This window comes from Apteryx mantelli, chromosome 10, assembly GCF_036417845.1.
Source record: "Apteryx mantelli isolate bAptMan1 chromosome 10, bAptMan1.hap1, whole genome shotgun sequence".
Classification (NCBI taxonomy): Eukaryota; Metazoa; Chordata; class Aves; order Apterygiformes; family Apterygidae; genus Apteryx; species Apteryx mantelli.
The window spans coordinates 22454170-22474116 of record NC_089987.1 but is presented as its reverse complement, the minus strand read 5'-3'; the positions used below and the strand labels follow the sequence as shown (position 1 = coordinate 22474116).

The 19947-nt window shown below is 54.1% G+C and overlaps 2 protein-coding genes across 3 annotated transcripts in view; one reads left to right on the top strand and one right to left on the bottom strand.

Annotated features, from left to right (window-relative positions):
• Positions 1-8527, bottom strand: part of WDR59 (WD repeat domain 59) — a 53306-nt gene extending 44779 nt beyond the window's left edge. For both annotated transcript variants that reach the window (XR_010885306.1, XM_067302685.1), the window contains exons 1-3: positions 8457-8527; positions 3650-3699; positions 1364-1499 (exon numbers count right to left, since the gene is read on the bottom strand). Coding sequence is in view for 1 of the 2 variants with exons in the window: in XM_067302685.1 (XP_067158786.1) it covers positions 1364-1499; positions 3650-3699; positions 8457-8510 (240 nt within the window). In the remaining variant the exon portion in view is untranslated. The remainder of the gene's footprint in view (positions 1-1363; positions 1500-3649; positions 3700-8456) is intronic.
• A 940-nt stretch (positions 8528-9467) lies between these two features.
• Positions 9468-19947, top strand: part of ZNRF1 (zinc and ring finger 1) — a 32557-nt gene continuing 22077 nt past the window's right edge. The window contains exon 1 of the mRNA XM_067302706.1: positions 9468-10349. Within this exon, the coding sequence (XP_067158807.1) occupies positions 9920-10349 (430 nt within the window). The 5' untranslated portion in view covers positions 9468-9919. The remainder of the gene's footprint in view (positions 10350-19947) is intronic.

Here is a 19947-nt window from a genome sequence, read left to right as displayed (position 1 = left end):
GGCACTGCCTAACACACCCACGCTGCCTCCAGACCTGACCTGGGACACACAGACCTGAGCCCATGGCGCAACTCTGCTTTTGCCTTCTAAGCAAGGCAAGCTAAATTCTAGTTCCAGCAGAGGGATATACTGCAGCAACAGCAGAATGCCAGTCACCTGTGAGACAGCTGGAAAGGAGGCATTTCTGACCAAACCAGGAAAGCTGCCTGATCTCATCTTGGGGATTCCTCACCTGACCTGTGTCAGCAACTGCATCTGAATCACCAGAGCATCTTAACATCTTCATTTGTAAACAGGAGTGGCAAGGTTTGATGCCAGCTACTACTAGCTTAAGGAAAGGATGGCTCTTGAAGGCTTATATGCACAGGCAGAACCTCAATACCATCATTCCAGAACAACACAGATTCCTGTGTCACAGGGGTGAGACTGGCGCTGCCCTGCTTTGAAACAGGTTCCTGCTCAAATCAGTGTTAACTATCACTGGATATTGCTTTCAGCATGTGTTTGAGAAGCTTTCCTGCTCTGCTTGCAGCCAGCACAGCATGTTTCCTTATTTGCTTCTGATTTTCACAAACTGTATCCAGAAGTGGCACCGAAGGACACCTTTCTGCAAGTTTTGTTAATTCCCCACTCAGAAGCAGAGAGCTGCTGAAGGCACCTTTAAGATGCCAGTCATGTACCAGGGGTGGGAGGAGAAGGAGGGGAGGGTCTGGGAGCAAACAAATAAAGGTTCCTAACACCAGTCCACTCTCAAAACCACCTTTAATATCAGTTGTATCAGGTGACTGCTACACCAGCCCTGTTCAGACACGGTTTGCACTACTGTTTCTTCAGACCAGCTTATTTTCTTCACACACTGAATGAGAACTCCTCACTGACTTGGTCCCTGGCCCATCTGCAAACCCAAATTGTTCCAGTGGTGAGCCAGTATCAACTTGTGCTATTTACAGACTGCCTGGTGCACCACATCCTACCAGTAATGCAGGGAACTGAAAACAAAACAGCACAGAGCAAGAAATTCAATAAGTGAACAAACCTCATAACAGAATGGAGGTTAGAAACATTTGGAGCCCATCCGCCCTTCCTTCTAGAAAAGGATCATTTGGGTGCCTGATTTATTTGGCAAGGTGTTTTACAGAGCACAGACAAGCAACACCTAGATTCAACATGGACTGACCAGTAACTGAGAAGCATCGAGCGAAACACCTCACTGGCAGTAAATCAAAATTAGGCCTTGATCTTGAAGTACGATTTGCAGAGGCATGCTTGTGCCAGCTACACACAGCCTTCCAAGCCTGCAGAAGTCCACCCATGAAAGACTGAGGACGATGAAGAGTTTCAGCTTTTAAATGCGTGAACTTACTGAAGCTGCGAAGTAGTACGCGTAGCTGTCGTGCGGATTCCATTGCACTGCCCCAATGTCCCACTTGCTCTGGCGGGAGATCTTTCGATGACCCTCATTTGGCGCATCCAGGTTAACTATGTAGAGGAAACGGCGGCTGCAAGGCACACAGACACAAAGAGGCCGCATCACGCAGGGCTGATTTCCAAACTCTAAGCTCGCATGGAGCTTTCAGCCTTCTGCCTAGAGCACCGAAGGAGAAGCATTTGACAAGACAGATGAAAATACTATTCCTGAAAATGCTACATTTGCCCATATACTTCAAAAAGGGTTATATTAAAAAAGAAAAAAATAAAAAAAACAGAAAAAAGACACTGAAATTAGTCAGGTTCTGCAAATCTAATGGGTCACCCAGACCACAGGAAAACCTAGATAACTAGGACACAAAAGGAAGTGTTGGGAAATGGTGCAGAGATATCTGAATATGCTTCGCTGCTTCGGTGCAGCACCAGAGCTGAGGTGGCTCAGGGCTGGGAGTGCAATGTAGTGGCTCCGCAGGAGCCAGTTTCAGTCTGGACAGGTTGCTCTGAGCAAGAGTTAATGAGCCCTACAAACCTAAGATGATTCTACATGGCGGAGAGTTTCCACACCACACTGTTCAGTGGGCTTGGTTCTGCAGACACTACAAATACACCTGCACACAGCTAACTCAGCTGTGACAAAGTTTATTAACGCGGACACAGCACTGCACTGATCTGGTTACACTACTTACCTGAGATAACCCTACATGCAGCAAAGAGATCTGCATGCTGCTGAACCTGAGTGAATACATCCTGCTGCGTGTGGCCGGCTCCCCATGAAGCTTGTTAAGGTTTCATTCCTTCCACAGTGTGATTAATCTACAGGCAAGATAAACTGCGCAGGGATAACTGAGAGCCAGCTGAACTTTAACAGAAGACCAGCACCGGAACATATTGAATCATATATAATTAACTACAAAAGCATCAAGTATGTCAGCTATATAGCAAGCAAACAGTAGCTCTGAGAGTTTTCCCAAGAAAAGGAACAGGAAGAAACATCCTTGCTGCCTTTCCAGACCAAGTCCTTGGGGCTCCCTACTCTGAAGTGTGAAGATGATAAGCCCTCTGAGGCTGTTACACAGCGTTAGAAGAAAGGAGGCAAATTCCGAAGGGCTGCTAAGCACGCTGCAGGAGGAGCTGGAACTGGGGGACGGAGCTTTGCATGGAGGCAAGCAGGCTTCTGAGTTGTACCAAAGGACCCGTACCCTCTAAAACGGAGACTGGGGTGGGGGGCAAGGAGCACAGCCAAAGGTCAGCTGCACCCGCATGATCCTGAATTTGAAAGGAGCATCCTAATCGGTGTGGTAATTGTGTCATTGGCAGTGGGACAGCAATCGCCATTAGCACGGAAAGGTGACAGCTGGGCAGGCACCAGCTGAGCAGTTTAAGGACTTGCCCTGGAGGTGGCTACGTAATGCCAAGCACTCCGGGGAGCTTGGGCAGCCTGAAGTCTACAGCACCTACTGCAGTGCCCTGCCAAGGCAAAGGGGCCCCTCCACAACCGGAGCTGCTGGCTGCAGGACTATGCGCGTCCTCAGCAGCAATGACACAACCAACGCAGAACCACCGCAGTCTCTCAGTGTCCACAGACACCCTGTGTCCCCCAGAAAGTCCTCCTACAGCAGGTTTATCTAAGGTACAGAGGCAAATAAGGCAAAGAGTAATGTGCACAAGAGTATGTTACTGCCAGATCAGCTCTGCTAATATCTCACAGATGGAGGTGACAGAGATGAATTGCGTAAAAAGAAATGGGAGAAAAAGGGTAGAAAACAATCTTGAGAAAGCCAAAGCAGCAGAAGCTTGGCTCTTGTCGAGTACTGTCTTGCACTGAACCGACAGAGGAACAGGTCAGAGAGCTTGGCTCCTCTGCCCAAATGCACTATGGGAATGTTTGAGGTAAGTTTTGTCTTACGGAAATGCTTTAATCTGTATTTCAAACAGAAGCCAAACAGTAATAACTGATGCTCCACCCCCCTGCGAGTGGATTCAGGAAAGCACGCATCAGGAAAGCCACAGCAGTACTTTATTTTGTTGTTGCTGCTGGTTTTAAACTCTGTACCCCATTGGAAACGTGACCCAGAATCCTTTTCGTGAGGCCTCGGATAGAATTCGGCTGCACCTTTCTGAAACAATACATCAGCTTTTCAACTGAGGTCAGCCTGAAGGTTGCTGATTTGGCTGGTGGAAAAGGCTGTCGTACATTTCTAATGGGAATTGTCACACTCACCCCGAGAGCACTGCACGCTGTCCCAGACAGTCCACTGACATAGCAGTTGCCTGTTAAAGAGAAACAGAGAACAAAACTAAATTACACCTGTCAGGTCAGCTTCTCAGTCAAACACACAGCTTTGGGAGGAGTTCAGGAAAACCTGCCAGCTTATCTTCAAGGCATAAACTGTTACGGCGGAAGTCAAACCTGATATCCATCAGGGATGGCAGACGCAACATCCCCTTAAAGAATCACAGATGGGTGATGGGGTGTAGCAGTTGATTCTGGGATGCAGGACAGCACAGAAAAAATGTCTTTTTCAGAGTAAATCAAAGACAAGACATGGCAGACACCACTGCAAGCACTGAGACCTTGCTACATTCTCCCTCCTATGGCAATCACAGCTGCAGCCTTTCAATCAGCAGTCTCTAATAATCCTTATTAATCAGCCTCTGTTCCCCCTCAGGAGGTCTCTCAGTCTCTCTGTCTTCCATTCCAGGGCCAGATTTAATTATATATGTACTGGGAGATAAAAATGCAACCATTTGTGTATGGCTGGTCTCCAAAAAAGAGAGATGGCTAAGAGGCATGAGAATTTACTTTGGAGGTGCTTCTACAGAAGGCTGAGAGATCACTTAAGTGCCACAGGAGGAAAAAAAAAAACTCAAAAAAAACAAAAACTATTTGAATACCATCTTCCTCCAGAATTGTATTGGCCAATCGCCTCATTTACTTGCCAAGAGAAAAAAGGGAAATTTTACTTAGAAAGCTGAGCAGTTCAGCCCATAAACATAGATTTGACTTTAATGCAGTTTTTAGCTTTCACAGTACAAAAATCAGAATATGCCCCAACTTCAAACCAACTGCTGTCATCTTCAAAGCTACCTCTCTGAAGGCTTAGGATGTCTCTGCTGCTGTTCAGGATTTCGCTAAGCATTCTCAGTATGGGTTTAACAAGACTTTAGGATGTTCCACAGCGACCACTTAGAAACATCACTAAAATCAGACAGACAGTACATCAATCCCATTCCATTTCAACCAGATTTGACAGGAGTATAATCATCACAAAACCATAATTTTTTCAAGCCTCATGAAAACAGCCTCTCGGCTGAGCACCGAGCTGAGCACCCCAGCTGAGGGGAAGACCTCAACACGAGCTCTCTCTTTACTCTTTGGAGATCACACAGAAAAGAGCTACAGATGCCACAGGAAGAGTTTCAGCAGGCGTCCGCAGTGGACCACAGGCTTACATCTATGCCCTATCAAGACAAGTTTTATCAGCTCTGCTGTTTCAGGAACTACCTGCTTTTATTGCTTTTTTCCGGATGGCAGATCTAGCCTTCTGTCAAAGTTTTCCTAGTCCTAAAACTAATGTTCTAAATAAGAGGCCAGTTTTTAAATCTCTAAATGGCGAAGAAATAAGTCCAGCTTCCTAGATTTCAGAACACCTTGCAAACAACATTTCCAAAGTGAGTTATTACATTTATAACAATATAGAGAGGAGATTTTGCCAGATGATATACATCTCATTCGTGATGAATTAAAATGAGGATCACTGAAGACATTACTGAAATCAGAGCCTTCTCATGTGACAGAGCTAGTCAGCTGACACATTTCACACAGCTTTTGCCATCTTTCCTCAAGACAAAAGAAAACCTACCAGTCAATTTAAAGTGACTGATAATTTTATATATGAATCTTTTTCCTGGTGTTGGCACAAGGATCTCATAAATCCTTATAAACTGTTTTTAATAATGAACACTGGTAAACTTTTTCCAGGCACTGTACATCATAAAATGTAATGACTAATTAGAATGAAGTAAAACGCTTTATGTGCCAGGCTGCTGTTCTGCTGGGTCACAGATGAAGTCATTTTATGGCAAGATCCTTCCTCCAATATTACAGCCTCTTATCTAGGCAAGAGAAGAAAAAAGTCAGCTGTCAGATGCATTTATTGTGCTCTGTATACTAATACATGTGTCTTATCAGCACAAACTTCCAGAAGGTGTAGTTGAGAATGAACCAACCAACCTGAAAACAGTTTTTATCCTAAAACAATGATCAGGACGCCTAGAGTTGCTGTTTATAAGTAACAGTTATGTGAATGTTAGGAGCACTGCACATTTAAAACCAGCTCTGAGCCCACAGCCCAGGGAGTATCTTCTCAGACTTCAAATGTCTACTTTAGCAACTCATTTGATTTCTGCTTAGGCAAGTCACAGAAAACACCTTCACCTGAACGGCAACAGATTTGCCAGGACTACATTGATTTTTAGACTGCAAACTGCTGGCGAGAAAGATTAGTTGTTTGTGTAGGATAACTTCCCGTCTGCCCGCTGAGTTGCCACCAGTGGTATTATTTCATAAACAGACATGGTGAGTTTTACTCTCCTCCTGACAGTATTGACAGCCTGAGAAGAGCCTGTGGGTCGTATCTAAACGGGAAGAGAGCACGGACTGCTGCTTCCGTCAGTTCCTGTAGAAAAACGTCACTTCCAGACAATATTTGCCCCAAACTACCATAAGATTTTCTGCTCAGAGGGAGGGCTACAGGTTAGGTCATGTAGTTTTCACAACACACTTTTGGCATTGGAAATGAAGGTAACTGCAGTTCCTGCAGACATGTACAGGCTATAAATGCAACAGCTGGCCACTCCTTGACTCTCTTTGCAGTTATGTTAGTTTGGGGTGGGGATAATGGAGGCAGCACGGCCTACAGGTAGAGCTCAAGCCTGGTGTAGCACGATTACAGCCAAGGCATTTCTCCTTCTGAAGCTCAGGTTTCCGCTCTGTGAAAATTTTTCACGTAAACTCCTAAAAAAGCTGAAGCCCAAACGTATAAGTGAGATTAGTTTGAAAGCAGTAGTCTAGCAGCCCAAGAGACCGAAGCCCTCTGATTTCATTTGAGAGAACAGGCAGGTCAGAGCCATTCTAGAAGGATCACCACTGGAGTAAACCGAAGCAACTGAAATACCTCCCTATTTAAGGCATAAATCAGCACAACGGCTAGATTGAAACCAACTGCTGAAGAGGATTAAACACCTGTTTCTTCCCCTCTTTTCTCCTCTTTGCTCCCACACACAAACCATTATGAATAAGCAGTCAAATGATAAGACTGTGACTCTCCTGAGCCAGATGAGAGTTGAATCTGTGATCCAGGAATAAGCACTTGTGTATCTTGTTACTAATTTCTTGAGAGCAAATCTTCACAGAGTCATGGTCTCCAGACAAGGCAGAAGAATTTCTTTCAGGAGGAAAACAAAACTGATATAAAGTTTTTCAGACATAAACTGAAAAGCTTTGTTAGGCTGGATTTAACACACACAGGAGTCAACGCACTTCTTGGGAACAGCGAACAAAGCGTTGACATTGTGTTAGCACAAGAGGACAAACTAGAAGATGAGAGGTTTCCCAGACCTATTTTTTATTTTTCTAGATATCTTACTGAAATAATTCACATGCTACATTCAGCTTTGTGAAGTAATTGTCAATGCTTAAAAAGAAAAAAAAAAGAAAAAAGAAACAAAAACCCTGTTTCTTAGAATAGCTTCTAAGAAAGCACATAAGCAAACTCTGAAGAGAGCTCTACTGTAAAAAGCAACTTCAAAAATAAAAGTTGACCTTTTTGCTATTTAAAAATCTAACCTGCTTTTCCTGCTAACCGAGTATATTCAACAATTTATATTTGCAGCCATGAAAATCGCTATGATGGTCTCAGAGGAAAAATAAGGCAAGATGAGTGGGAAGAGGTAATGTCTTCTACAAGGCCTGCCAATATAGTTGGAAAAAACAGACACATGCTCAAGATCTAATTAAGATTAGAATAAAACTGTCTCATGAAATAAGATGCTTTCGCCATAAGCCAAACTAAAACACTGCTACTGCTAAAACACTGCTAACAAAAACACTGAACAGGCACATTAAGATTTTACTGGTTTTGACTGTAGCCAGGTCACGAGTTTGTAAAGAAGCTCTCCTGCACATCTATGGTTGGACCAGGGCACAGACACGGTACTCCTGCTCCCACCTCTTTAATAAAATAGATACATAATCCGCAACTATGCAAACCAATAGAGTTGGCCTCAATTTGTTACATTCATTTATATGTACTTATCTTAGGTGTTCAGCATGATACAGTGCTTAGCAACCAACTGCTCTCGGTTTGAAACGTCTCATCTTACTGGCGGCAGAGGTGATGAGTTTCAAAAAACATCACACGCTTAGCTTAGCGGGCAGAGCCGCCTCGGACGTTAAGACAGCTCCTTGTCACTACACATTTGCCTGAGGAGTCCAAAGAAACGATGCCAAGTCACAGAGCACCCACCACACTTAAAGTTTTTTAGAAGAAAAAAAAAAAAAAAAAAAAAGAGAATAAGACAGAAAATTGTCCAGGAAGAGATGACTACAAAAACAAGAAGGGGGAGGCGGCCCAACCGCGGCTGCGGCTTTTGCCCCTCGCCCCGAGGACGGGGCTCTTTTCCAGACCGAACTGCGTCTAGTTCCCCACGGCGGGGGGGGAGGGGGGGGCTGAGCGCGGCTCCGTCTTCACTACAACACCGAAACAGGGCCGGAGCCAGCAGCCCCTGCCCGCCTTACCGAAACCAGCCCCCGCCCGCGCCGGAACACACCGTCTCTGGGGAGGCAACCGCCGCCCGCCACGAGGGGCCGAGCCCCGCGGGCCGCGGCCCGGCCGCCGCAGGCGCCCAGCGAGGCCCCCCGCCGCCGGCCGGCCGCTGGCGGCGGCGGTGCCTGCGGCCGCCGGGCAGAGCGGCTGCCCCGCGCCCCGGCACGGCGTGGCGCCTGGCCCCGGCGGGCCGCCGCGCACCTGGGCGTCGCGGAACTCCACCACCACATTCTCGCTGCTCCAGCGCGCCGCCATCTTGCGCCGCCCCAGCAACCCCCGACGCCGGCCGGGGCGGGCGGGGCGGCGGGAGGAGCCGCCGGCGCCGCGCGTGCGCACGGGGGGGCGGCGCGGGGGCGGCTGGGAAATGTAGTCCTCGGCGGCCACCCCGTGTCCCGCCATTCCCCCCAGCGGGGCAGTCGGACCGCCCTGGAGCCCGCAGGGCCCCCGGGCAGGCACGGTGTGAGCGGGCCCTGCAGGACCCAGCACCCCGCAGGGGCCATCCGGGCCCTTATAGGGGCCTCTGGGCCCTCACAAGGCTCCGCAGTTTGTCCTGGGCATGGGGTGTCAGGGCGCAGCCCCAGGCCCGGGCAGGAGCGGAGCGGTGACTCCCATGACCCATGTGATTTCAGTGGTCGTGTCTGAAGTTATGCCCTGGCAGAAAGGGTGTGAGGTCTCACAGGCTGCGGGGTGAAATCTCGGCTCCTCTATAGTGGCGCTAACTTGCCTGTCGGCCTCCGCAAGAGCAGCTTCTCCTTAACGAAACGTACTCTCTCGCCACGCTCTAGGCTTTCCTGCTAGCCAGTATAACGGCACTCCCGGCTGCTACTCGTGCTTTTCACTGGTGACCTCCGCAGAACACGGATGAAGGCCTCGCCTTGGCTCTGTGGAGAAAAGTCAGACCAAACGCGGCCGAGGCCAACAGCCGCATTTCCAAAACCCGAGGGCGCCGCGGCCCGCCCACACACGGCGCGCAGGCCGGCGGCCGGCGGAGGAAACCGGGCACCGCGGGGGGCATACGCGGGCTCCAAGCGCCGCGGCCCCGCGCCCGCACCCCCGCGGGGCCCGGGCGGGCGGCGGCGGCAGCGCGGGGGTTAAGGGCGGCGCAGCGCGGCGCGGCGGGGGGGCCGGGGGCGGGAGCATGCGTGCTGCCGGCCTCTATTGTCTCCACCGCGGCGCCGAGCACCGAGCGGCTGGCAGCGGCCGGCAGCGGAGGCCGCGGCCGGTGCAGCGCGGCGCGGCGCAGCGCGGAGCGGGGCGCGCCGCCCCCCGGCCGCCCCCGGCCCCTCCATGGGCCGCCGCTGAGCGTCTCCCCGGCTGCCGGCCGAGCCCCGAGGCAGAAGTGAGGCGGGCGGGCGGACGGACGGGCGGGCGGACCCGGGCGGCTTCCCCCCTCCCCGGCCCCGCGTCGCCGGCGCCCTCCGCAGCCCTCGCCGCCCCCCCCCCCTCCGGGGGGGCGCCGGCCGTGGCGGCGGCCTCGGGGCGCCCTCGCCCCTGCGGGCCCGGCGGGGGGGAAGATGCCTGGGGCGGGGATGAGTTTTAATCCTTAGCTCCCCGCGCCCCCCCGCTTCCTTCCTCCCCCTCTCGCCTCCCAGCGGCGGCGGGGGCGGCGCGGCCCGTTCCCCGCGGGGGGCTGTCGCTCGGCTCCCTCCGGCCCGGCGGCGCCCATGGGGGGCAAGCAGAGCACGGCGGCCCGCTCGCGGGGCCCCTTCCCGGGGGTGTCGACGGATGACAGCGCCGTGCCGCCGCCGGGGGGGCCGCCCCACTTCGGCCATTACCGGGCGGGCGGCGGCGGCGCCATGGGGCTGCGCAGCCGCTCCGTCAGCTCGGTGGCCGGCATGGGCATGGACCCCACGGCGGCGGGAGCCGTCCCCTTCGGGCTGTACGCGGCGGCGGCGCGGGCGGCGGGGGAGGCCGAGCGGGCCCCGGGCGGCGGCGGCGGCCCGGGCGCCGACTCCACGTACGCCCATGGCAACGGTTACCAGGAGACGGGAGGCGGTCACCATAGAGACGGGATGCTCTACCTGGGCGCCAGGGCCTCGCTGGCCGACGCGCTGCCCCTCCACATCGCGCCTCGGTGGTTCAGCTCGCACAGCGGTGAGTCCGGGGGGCGCCGGGGGCGGGCGGGGGTCGGGCCCCTCCGTCCCTCTCCGGGCTCCTCCGCCCTTCCCTGGGTCCCTCCGTCCCTCCCCGGGCTCCCCCGTCCCTCCCCGGCCCCCTCCGTCCCTGGGGCTCCCGCCCCCCCTCCGCCAAAGGGGGTCCCCGGGCGCTGCGGCCTCCCCGGCCCCGCTGCAGCCGCCCGCCCGCGGGGGCCCGAGGCCGCAGCGGCGCGGCGAGGGGCTCGGGAGGCGGCCGCGGGGCCTGCGCCTGGCTGGGGAGGACGGTTGCCCCCGCTCGGCCGGTCCTCGCCGCCCTGGAGCCGAAGGAGCGGCCCCCCCAGCCCGCCTCCTGCCCCGTGGGCGAGCGCCCGGGCTGGCACCCGCGCCGCGCTCGTGTCAAGGTCAAGGCAGGAAAGGGTTGCGGAGGGAGGAGGCTTCCTCGAGAGAGGATGTTGTTCTGGCTCCGGGGTGGAAAGCCGGGGAGGTGGCGTCCCCCCAGGGCTTGGGGGAAAGGGGCCTGAGGCCGGCGCGTGTGTGCGGTCTGAGCGTCTCCTGCCTCTTTTGAAGGGGAACGGCGGGGGGGTGTCAGGTACGGCAGTTCTCATATCTCAGGTACTGGGAAAGAGGCACAGGAAGCCTTTGGAAATAAGATGTGGGGATTTTTCTCCTTTGTTTTGTTTAATAAAGGGTCAGGGAGAGGCTGAAGTGGGTTTTCTCACGCCAGCCAGCTGGCACCGTTCTGGTGCTGAGGAGGAAGCAGGGGAGGAACTGCTTGTCTCTTTAACGGGGCCAGGGAGCCGCTTGGGCACTCTCACAGGAAACACGTTCGGCTAAGAGAGGGGGCAAGACTGCCCCCATCCTAACCCTCCCTGCCGGGCCGGGCCGTTACATGTGTCCTGCAGTCTGGAAGAAGCTCTGTCTGTGAGCAGGGCTGTGTCAGTGACCTAGTTTCGGCTGGGTACAGGGAGCGAGGTGGGAGGTCCTCCCTTCCCCTCCTGGCTAGAGGGGAAGTCATTTCAGGGATGTCTCCTTGTATTTCCTGGAATAGTCTGGGGTTTCTCTGCCACCTGGCCCCTGTGCTCTCTTTCAAAACCTGTAAGTGTTCTCGTTACGTGACGTGGTTCTGGGAATTTCATAATAGCTCTTGGGACAATGCCTCATTTTCAGGAAGGCTTGAGACTGAAACAGTGGATGAGAACAAAGTGAAAAGCAAGATGTGTGGGGCCCATTTTGCTACTTTCATCTTGGAGTTTGTTTTTTTTTCCTCTTTACCCAGTCTCTGGGGGCTGCTGTTCTCAGTCAGATCGAAGCTGTGTGTCTCTCACTGAATCCTCAGCTGCAGAATGTCCCAGTCCCAGTTCCTATTGATCCAGATAAGCAAGATATTTGCATTCCTCTGGCAGATGGAGAGGGCTAGCTGGCATGAGGGACTGGAGTTGATGCTGAGCACTTCTGCAAACTTTCTTGCTCTGTGACCTTGGGCAGACTGTGCCACTGCTCTCATTTTTAAACCCAAAAGGAAATTAAGGTGCAGAATCCTTCCAGGTATTCTGCAAGCTTCTGTGTGCATGCAGTGCTCGGAGTGCCATGGGGCCTTCTGCTGAGCCCAGCCAGAGGGGAGACAGGCTCTCCTCTCTCTTTGGCCGAGGTTTCTTGCAAGCCAGGTGCTGGCGTGAGGGCTACCGTTTGCAAGGTTTCATCAGAGAAATGCAGCGTAGCTAATTTGTATGTAGAGGTGGTGGGTCAGATGCTATCAGTTATATTTAAATTATAGTTCTCCAACTACAACTCTGAGAGGCAAAACCTGTTCTTAAAAATAAACCAACTGCAAAATGGAGTAAGCTTTTTCCGGTCACTCATGTGAATTAGTGAGACACTTAAGCTAAACCCACTGTCCTTGAAAGATTGCAGTGCGGGCTGGGGAGATGCTGCAGGAACTGGGTTTTGCTGGTGTCTCTTTTGGGGCCCCTTGAGAGTGTTTGAGCTGCGCTGAAGTGCGCGCGGGCAACAGTAAAAGCTGTTTAGTCCACGCTGAAGACTCTCCTGGTGGTGTTTCTTCCTTGTTGCTAATTAATAGAAGAAGTGGAGGACACTTAAACCATTCTGAAAACTTGTCGGAGCTTGTTAAACTTCTGTGCTTTTCTTCTCTGTGTAAGAGGTTAACGGATGGTTTGGAGACCTCGGGGAGAGGGAAGGAGGAAGTAAGGCACCTCAGCATTGCTAAAATTCCTGCTAATCTTCCACTGCAGATGGTTAAGCTACAGCAGGGCAGTTAGGAGGTATTCACTCCTTCCTTTCTGCCTCCCCCATCGACCTGCTCCTCTTGCAGAGCTAAACCACTCCATTAGCCACTGGAAAGTGCTGAAGCAGCAGCGCTTCGGTAAATGAAGAGGAGCTTTGACATTGGTGTGTGTGACTTTCCCTGATGTTTGGGAGGACGACTTGAGAGGGGGGATAAGGAGACCTGGTGCCGCACTGAGCTTTAGGGGGAGGACGTGTCCCTGCAGTCTCTGGGGGTCTCGGGCCCTGCTGAGGATCCACCTGAGTTGCTGGGCTGAGGAGAGGAGTCTCTCAAGCTCTGCGGCTAACAAGTCTAGAGAGTGGATCCTTGCTCTGCCTGCCTCTTTCCTCCTGCCCGTGCACAGGAGGAAAGTAGTAAGAGCTTTGAAACCCGAATGGTGCTGATCTCGGCATGCGGGGAAGGCTGTATGCTTGGTCTTGGTCTTCTTGGAGTACGTGGGTTAGGGGGAGGAACCAGGACCCTCAAAATGCAACCCAGGCTCTGCGGGGACCTCAGTGGGACAGTGAGGAGCCCTGGCTTAACGCTGGTGATGTGGCGCTGTCATTGCGGCAAAGTGTCCATGATAACAGGAGCACACAGATAGGATTGGCGCCTTGCCGCTTCCTTTATCTGCGATGCTGGCTTTGTGTGTCTCTCCGTCTGTCCCTGCCAGCGCCTCCCCTCCCACACACACCCCAGGGCTGGGACAGAGCTACTTCACGGCTCATCTGCTCCATGAGTAGGAACCCAGAGGACTGGGCTGGGGGAGGAACTGAGCTCTCTTCTCCCTGCCTGGTGTTGCTCCTTGCCCTCCCCATGCTGGTGGAGGGCTTGCGGTAGAGCCAGGTGTGTGCGAGGAGGGAGAGAGGAGGGTTGCTCTAGGAAGCCTGTGCTGAGGGAGGTTGGGAAGTGGTCCCCAGGGCCAGCAGGGGCTGCAGCATCAAGTGTAGGGTGCAGTTCCCCAGGAACAGATCCCAATGTCTTCCCTTAACTTCCTCCGTTGGGAATAGACTGTCTCGGAAGTACAGGCTAGTCATGGGAGAGAAATACCAATCCCCCCGCAGACTGGCACTGTCGCGGTACTTGGTTGTGTGATAGAAAACAAGTATGTGTCTCTTGTGCGAGCTTTGGTGTCTTCCATCAATATTCCTGGCTGCCCAGGAGGGACCACGTATAACATCTCCCCTTCTGCAAGGGCTTGCTACCACGGAGGCCTGACTAACATTATTATGTGCCAGGAGGCGTCACGTGAGCCGAGGGCTTGCTTCAGGCCCTGCACAGCCTCGTGGCGAGCCGGGCTGCCCCGCTTGATTGAAATGACTTCCTGTGTGTTCAGTCCCCTCGTGACAGCGCTGAGAGGAGAAACCGCTGCTGAATCACTCTCGGCTCTGTCACAGCTTCCGAGGCACAGAGAAAGGCAGGAGCAGCGTTAGGTACTCGATAGCCCTTCAGCTCTTCCAGGGCTGGGCGAGGAGGGATGCTGCTTTTATGAACAGTGAAGCCTAAATGCCTCTTTCAAACAGCCAGGGTGAGCGAGAGGGTTCTGACCGTTGTGTTGGAGCAAGGCCCTCTCCTAGGGGACAGTACCTCCCTTGTTATTAGGTAGTTCCCGTTTCCTGGCAGGGACTTTCCTAGGTGTGTCCGCCATCCAAATAAAAGACATAACTGCTACAGCTCCACCTGAAATTGCTCGCGGATTTCCGTGGTTGCCCAGGCTTCTGAGATCTGTTTTACACTGGTGGAAGATAACAAAATAGCTTTCGCAACTTTGGAGTTTGCGTTTAGCACTTGACCCTTGCTCTGTAGCTTTGTGACGCCTAGATCTTCTCAGGAAAGCCAAGGCGTAACGGGAAGAACACAGAAAAAGGATGCATGCCGTCTACCAGTATAGGTTTTCAGCTTTGTGTGGTTCTCTTAGTACTGGTCTTGTTATCCATCTTCATCATAGGATCTCGGGGAGTTTGCAGAGACTGTAAGTAGCTTAAGTTTATCTGGAAATCCCCCTCATCACCCAAAGCCCTTGGATTTACTGAAGCTTCAAACACCCATATCTCCCTGTCTGTCAGCTAGCCCAAGGAGATGCCTAGCTCATCTTTCTGTGTAATGCCATCAGGAATATCACAAGCTTTCTGTGTGCTGACAAAATAAGCTTTTGTCTGGGATGCTGGAAGCAGCAAAGCCTTGTCAGGGAAGATCTTGAGGTCTCATTTGCCAAGCGAGCTGCTGAGTTCTCGGCAGCTCCTTGACCTCAGCAGGAGGGTTCAGCCTTGGGCTGTGTGCTTGTGGGGAAGATGAACGTCCAGAGCAGAGACGACAGACAACATGATGGGTTGGGTCCTTCTCCGGGCAGTGGTAGGCCTAGGGGTTAGATAGTGGAACAAGCTGGAAGCACTGTTTGATCTGACTCTGGAGTAAAGGATCCACTACAAAGTAAAGATCACTTGTTAGAGGACAAGCTGAAGGTGTACATATCAACAGCTGGGGCGGGAAGTCCAGGCCTTCTCTGCCCAGCTAGGGAGGAGGCACGTCTGTAGTACATCCTTGCCGTGCTCTGTAAGGTTCAAGTCCTGAGTCTTTTCTCATCATTGCATAATGATGCTCACTCGCAAGCTTGTCCTGTCTTTGCAATCTCTAAACCAAAACCAGAAGACTTAATTCTAGCTTGCCAGTCGGTGGACAGGGAGTCCATGCTCACTCAGCTGGTGGACTTTCCTGACACCAGCTTTTCAACACCCAGACATAGTACCTGCTTACCCACCTCCCTCTACAGGGGCTAGAGCAGGGGAAGGACACTCCAAGGTCTACAGAAACTTGCCCTTGTAAATCTGTTCTTGCTAGCGGAAATTTCCAAAGGAGACTGTACTCCATCCTTTAGTTGGTTTGGTGCTGGTGACTACCTGTTAGCCAGGTCAGGCACCTGCAGCTTTTCCAGGCTGTTTGGGATGCAGTGCCGGAAAGGTCCTGGTGATGCCCCAGGCTAACAATATCCAGCTGTTGGACTCCTGGATGCTGCCTTCTCTCTGGTTTTGGTGCCATCTGGACAGATTGCTAGATCTGCTTTTTCCATCTAGCTGGCTGCAGGAGAGCATGGACCCAGGTTCGGCAGCAGGACCGGGAGAAGAGGCAGCCGCTGCCTCGGAAGAAGGAAGCACCGAGGGCTAGAAAATGGGAGATTCAGACAGAGCTTTAATATACACCAGAAGTTTAAGTGTGTCAACGTTGGCGTTGTGCGTGAGAAGCCAGCAGCAGTGGTTATCTTCAGGCTCTGCAGCGAGCGCTAGCGCAGGCTTCTGCTGCGCTGCCTTGCCACTCTGGTGCCCTGTGAAATCTCCTGGCTGCTTTGCTGAGGAAAAAGGCGCTAATTGCTGTGCGCGCTAACTGGTTTGGCTTGGCTCGCTCCTCTGGAAACCTGGGCGTAAATCAGAGCAGGAGAGCTGTGTTTGCTCTCCCTCTTCCACACACAATTATGCTCCAGAGATGCTGCAAACGGTGTTCTCGTGCTCTCCGGGCTGACCCACTTCCTAGCTAGCACTGTCTTCCCGGCCCGTGACGTAGGTTTATCCCATGCTGTTTTGTTTTGCTGAGATGTGTTTGTTCTGAGGCCTGGAATAACCGTAAGGGCTCCTCTTATTTATTAATGTGCTATTAGGGTTCCTCTCTCTCGTTTGCTGGCCCGAGAATCAATCAAGCGCAGACATCTTTGGTGGAGGAATGATACCAGAGCTGGCACCCAGCCAGCGAAGCCCCTGAGAATCATGGGAGAAAGCTGTTAAATGCTGAAAATTAATTTCAGGAGAAATGCAGGGAAGTCACAGGGAGGGAGAAAAATCCACTTTGGAAAAAATAGCTTTGCTTTTCTCCCATGTAATCTCCTCTGTGACAGATCAGACAGGCAGCAAAGAGCTCTTTGTTTTAATGAATTCCCTCTACAAGAACCAATTTCTTGGCGCCCCGGCGGTTCACGGGTGACCACGAGGCACATCTCATTGCCTGCTGCTACTACGTCCAAGCCCAAGATGTGCCTAATGTGTGGACTGGAATAAACATGAGGCGGCTTCCTCTTATTTCTCTTTAAAATTGAAATCTTGGACTGTGAGGGCTCACAAGGAATTTGCACGAGCGGCTGAATTTAACTCGCCTGCTGGAGACTGCATGAAAGAAGGGTTAGCGAGACTCCGTAGAACAGCCCGCCGCGGCGGTCCCTGCGACGGAGCGTTTCCCACGCCTGCTCTCGCTTTCCTCTGCGTCGGGGTGAAGCGAGCCCCTTTGCAGAGGCAGAGCCGTTCTTTCGCTTTTGATGGCAGGAGGGTGGTTGGAGCGAGGCCTTGGTGCCGTGTCCGCGGCCCCTGCGCTGCTCGGTGGTCGCTTAGCTGGGCGCCGGGGAGGGAAGCTGCGGCAGGGAGAGGTGAAGAAGGTGGATGGAGCAGCGCAAGCGGCGGCCGAGCTGCCGCGGGGCTCCCCGGCGGCGGTGGTCTGTGCTGGGCTTGGCGATGGTGCGCCAGTGCTGGGCACGGCGGGGTTCTTCTCCAGGAGAAGTAGCATGTGAGGAGGGCAACGTCGTCTGCCTCGCGATCCGGGAAGCGATGCTCTTTTCCACCGTGGTGAGAAACCCGAAGGGGCTCGCTCGCAAGCAGTCCCCTCCGGGCAACCTTCGGCTGTGGGCAAACTCCCGTTCTGCAGCTCCCGGGCCGGGTCTCCCTCCCGGCGCCAGCCATTTCCCCCCCAGAGAAGGGAGCATTCCCCTTGCCGAAGCCGTTCTCGGCTGAATGCTTTTGCTCCGTGTTTTCCGGTGGGAAGCCTTTGCCCCGGGGGGAGCGGGGCCGGCGGCAGGAGGTGCAGCTGCAGGAAGCCGCCGCTTGCTAGGGCCTCTTCTCGTGCCGTTGCACAGCGCTTCCCGTGGGCAGAGCCAGGCCGCCGGCGGGTTTCCGGTGCTGCCGAGCTGCGCGCAGGGGAGGGCAGCGCCAGCGGAGGCTCCCGGAGAGGCCGCGTCGGGGGCTGCTGTTCTCTTGACGTTATTTAGCTTTCCAGCCCTGACGTTGTCCCTCCCGGTGAGGCAGTGCCGGCAGCGAGGAAAGCGGCGTCCAGCGCCTTGAAGGCCTGGCCCTGGGCTTGGTTTGGGAAGGGCAGCGGGGGGAGCTCAGGCAGCTGCAGGCGGGTAGAGGCTCTTTGCGGCTGCTCTCCACGCTGCAGGGCTGGCGGTCGATCCCGCTGAGCCCTGGGTGCTCCCTGCCGGGGAGACGGCCCCGTGCCGGTGCTGCAGGCCCTCCTCCGGCAAGGCGTGCTGCCGGCCCGCTCTCCGTGGAGCACCCTGACCTGGAGGCAGCAGCAGGCAAAGGGTGGCCTCGACAGGCTTGCTAATGCCTGGGGGCTGGGAACGAAATCAGGAGGCGGTCGGAGCTTGTTAAAGCTCCTGTCATCCCATGGGCGTCAGGCATTTCAGCGCTTCAGAGCGGCTGCCCTCCCCTCTCTCTGTACCAGCAAGATAACGGCGCTCAGGAGCGCTGCGGCGCTCAGGAGCGCTGCGCTCCGTGTGTCCGGCAGGCGCGTCGCGGAGCGGCTGGCGTTTGGCTCCGTGATGCAGCTTGGTGGCTTGCCGTGGGGCCCTCCATCATGTTTTCATGCTGAAATTACCTTCATTTCATGCTGAAAGCAGAGCTGGCTTTTCTTCCCCACCCCAACTCTTGACTTCTCAGCGTAGCACGGCCCCAAGGACCCGCAAAGCGGAGCTGTGCTGGCCGGCGTGTCGGCAGCGGGGCTGGGTTCCTGGGATAGCTGTGGCATCGTGTCGCTTGGAAGGACGCTGGCTGAACTGCCTCGGGAAATTCCCGGATCTCCGCTGTCACGCGCCCTCGCCTGCAGCTGTGGGCCTTTCATCACGCGGCTCCGATAGCCGCTGCTAAACTAGACCACGCGCTTTGCGTGGCGGCCTCGCGGCGCTTTGTAGATCAGAAAGATGCAATGGCAACCTTTACCCTATTGTTACTTTTAGCAAAGCCAGCAGAAATTTCCAAGGACTGAATTTCCCACTGGCTTCTTGCTCTTTGAGGCTGGGTTGGGTTATGGCCCCGGTTCCTGAGAGACCGTCATCTACCAAGCATAGGAATGAAGCTGGGGCAGGTCCTGGAGGGGGAGGCATGCAAGGAACACACGAAGAATTTGTCTGAAAGCGGCTCGGAGATGTAATCTGGCCCGAGCAGGAAGGACGGCATGGACAATGGCCGGGTATTTTTAGAGGCCAGCTGTCTGCAACACAAGAGGAGGAAAACAGCAGTGGGGTTTTTGTAGGGGCCTCTGCTGGCATCTCTTAGTTGCCTTTCCGGGCCCGCCAGGGCTGCAGCTTGTCCGCAACATGTGCCGTGGACAGCAGGGGAGTCACTGTGTGAAGCTACTATCCACCTGCTTATTTATTGCAACGTTGATTTGATGGCCCTCGATGGTTGCCACTGTTACTGGTTCGCCCAGATCTTATGCTTCTGGCTGTTTTGGTACTTGCCTTTGCCTTCTCTTTGCTCCCCGTAGACAGGTCCAGCGCGGGCGGCATCCTGTGGCCGGTCCTGGAAAGTGGGCTCTCCTCCTTCGCAGGGCTCCTTCAGCCCACCCACTGCTCTTCTGCTCTGGGTTACGTGGATGAGAGGACAAGCGGGGAGTCCGCCTGCTTCCCAAGGACTTGCCCAGCTCTGGGGGTGGGGGTAAGCTGCAGGCTTTCTTGGCCTGGGCTGCGTGCAGAGCGCGGTTGGGCGAGAGGCCTTCTCTGAGCCCGAGCCCGGCTTTGGCGAGAAGGGAGACCAGCGAGTCAGCCCTGCCAGCAGTAGGCGGATTTTTATCCGGAATTGCAGGTCCAGCAACTCGGTCTTGGGCTGCATGGGACAAGGCTCAGCATAACCTGGGCTCCGTGTGGGCTCCGTCCCGGGTGGATTCTCTCTGCTGTGCCTCTGAGCGTGCCCGTGCTGCTTTTCCTTTCCCCAGGCGAACGGAAAGGAGTGAAATCCCGGGGCTGGGATTTCTACTGTCTGCAGCTCCAGTAGCTCCCTCCTGCTCCCAGCAAATGTTGGATGATAGGTGCCTTAGCCTTTTCCCGGGTTAGAGGATGACACGTTTGGAAGCAGAGCTGAAGGCAGGAGCAGAGCGCGAGACAGCCGGGCAGGGTTGTTCCTGCAAGCAGCAGGGTGGACAACCCCTCCTGTCCCCCTGTCTCCACTTTTGGGGAAACAAAGTGGACAGAAGAGAGGAGGTGAGTACGGCCACGGACAATATGCAGCCAGCGTAGCATGCCTGCGTTTGGAGAAGGGCCTCTGGTTTGGAGGCAGGTGAAAAT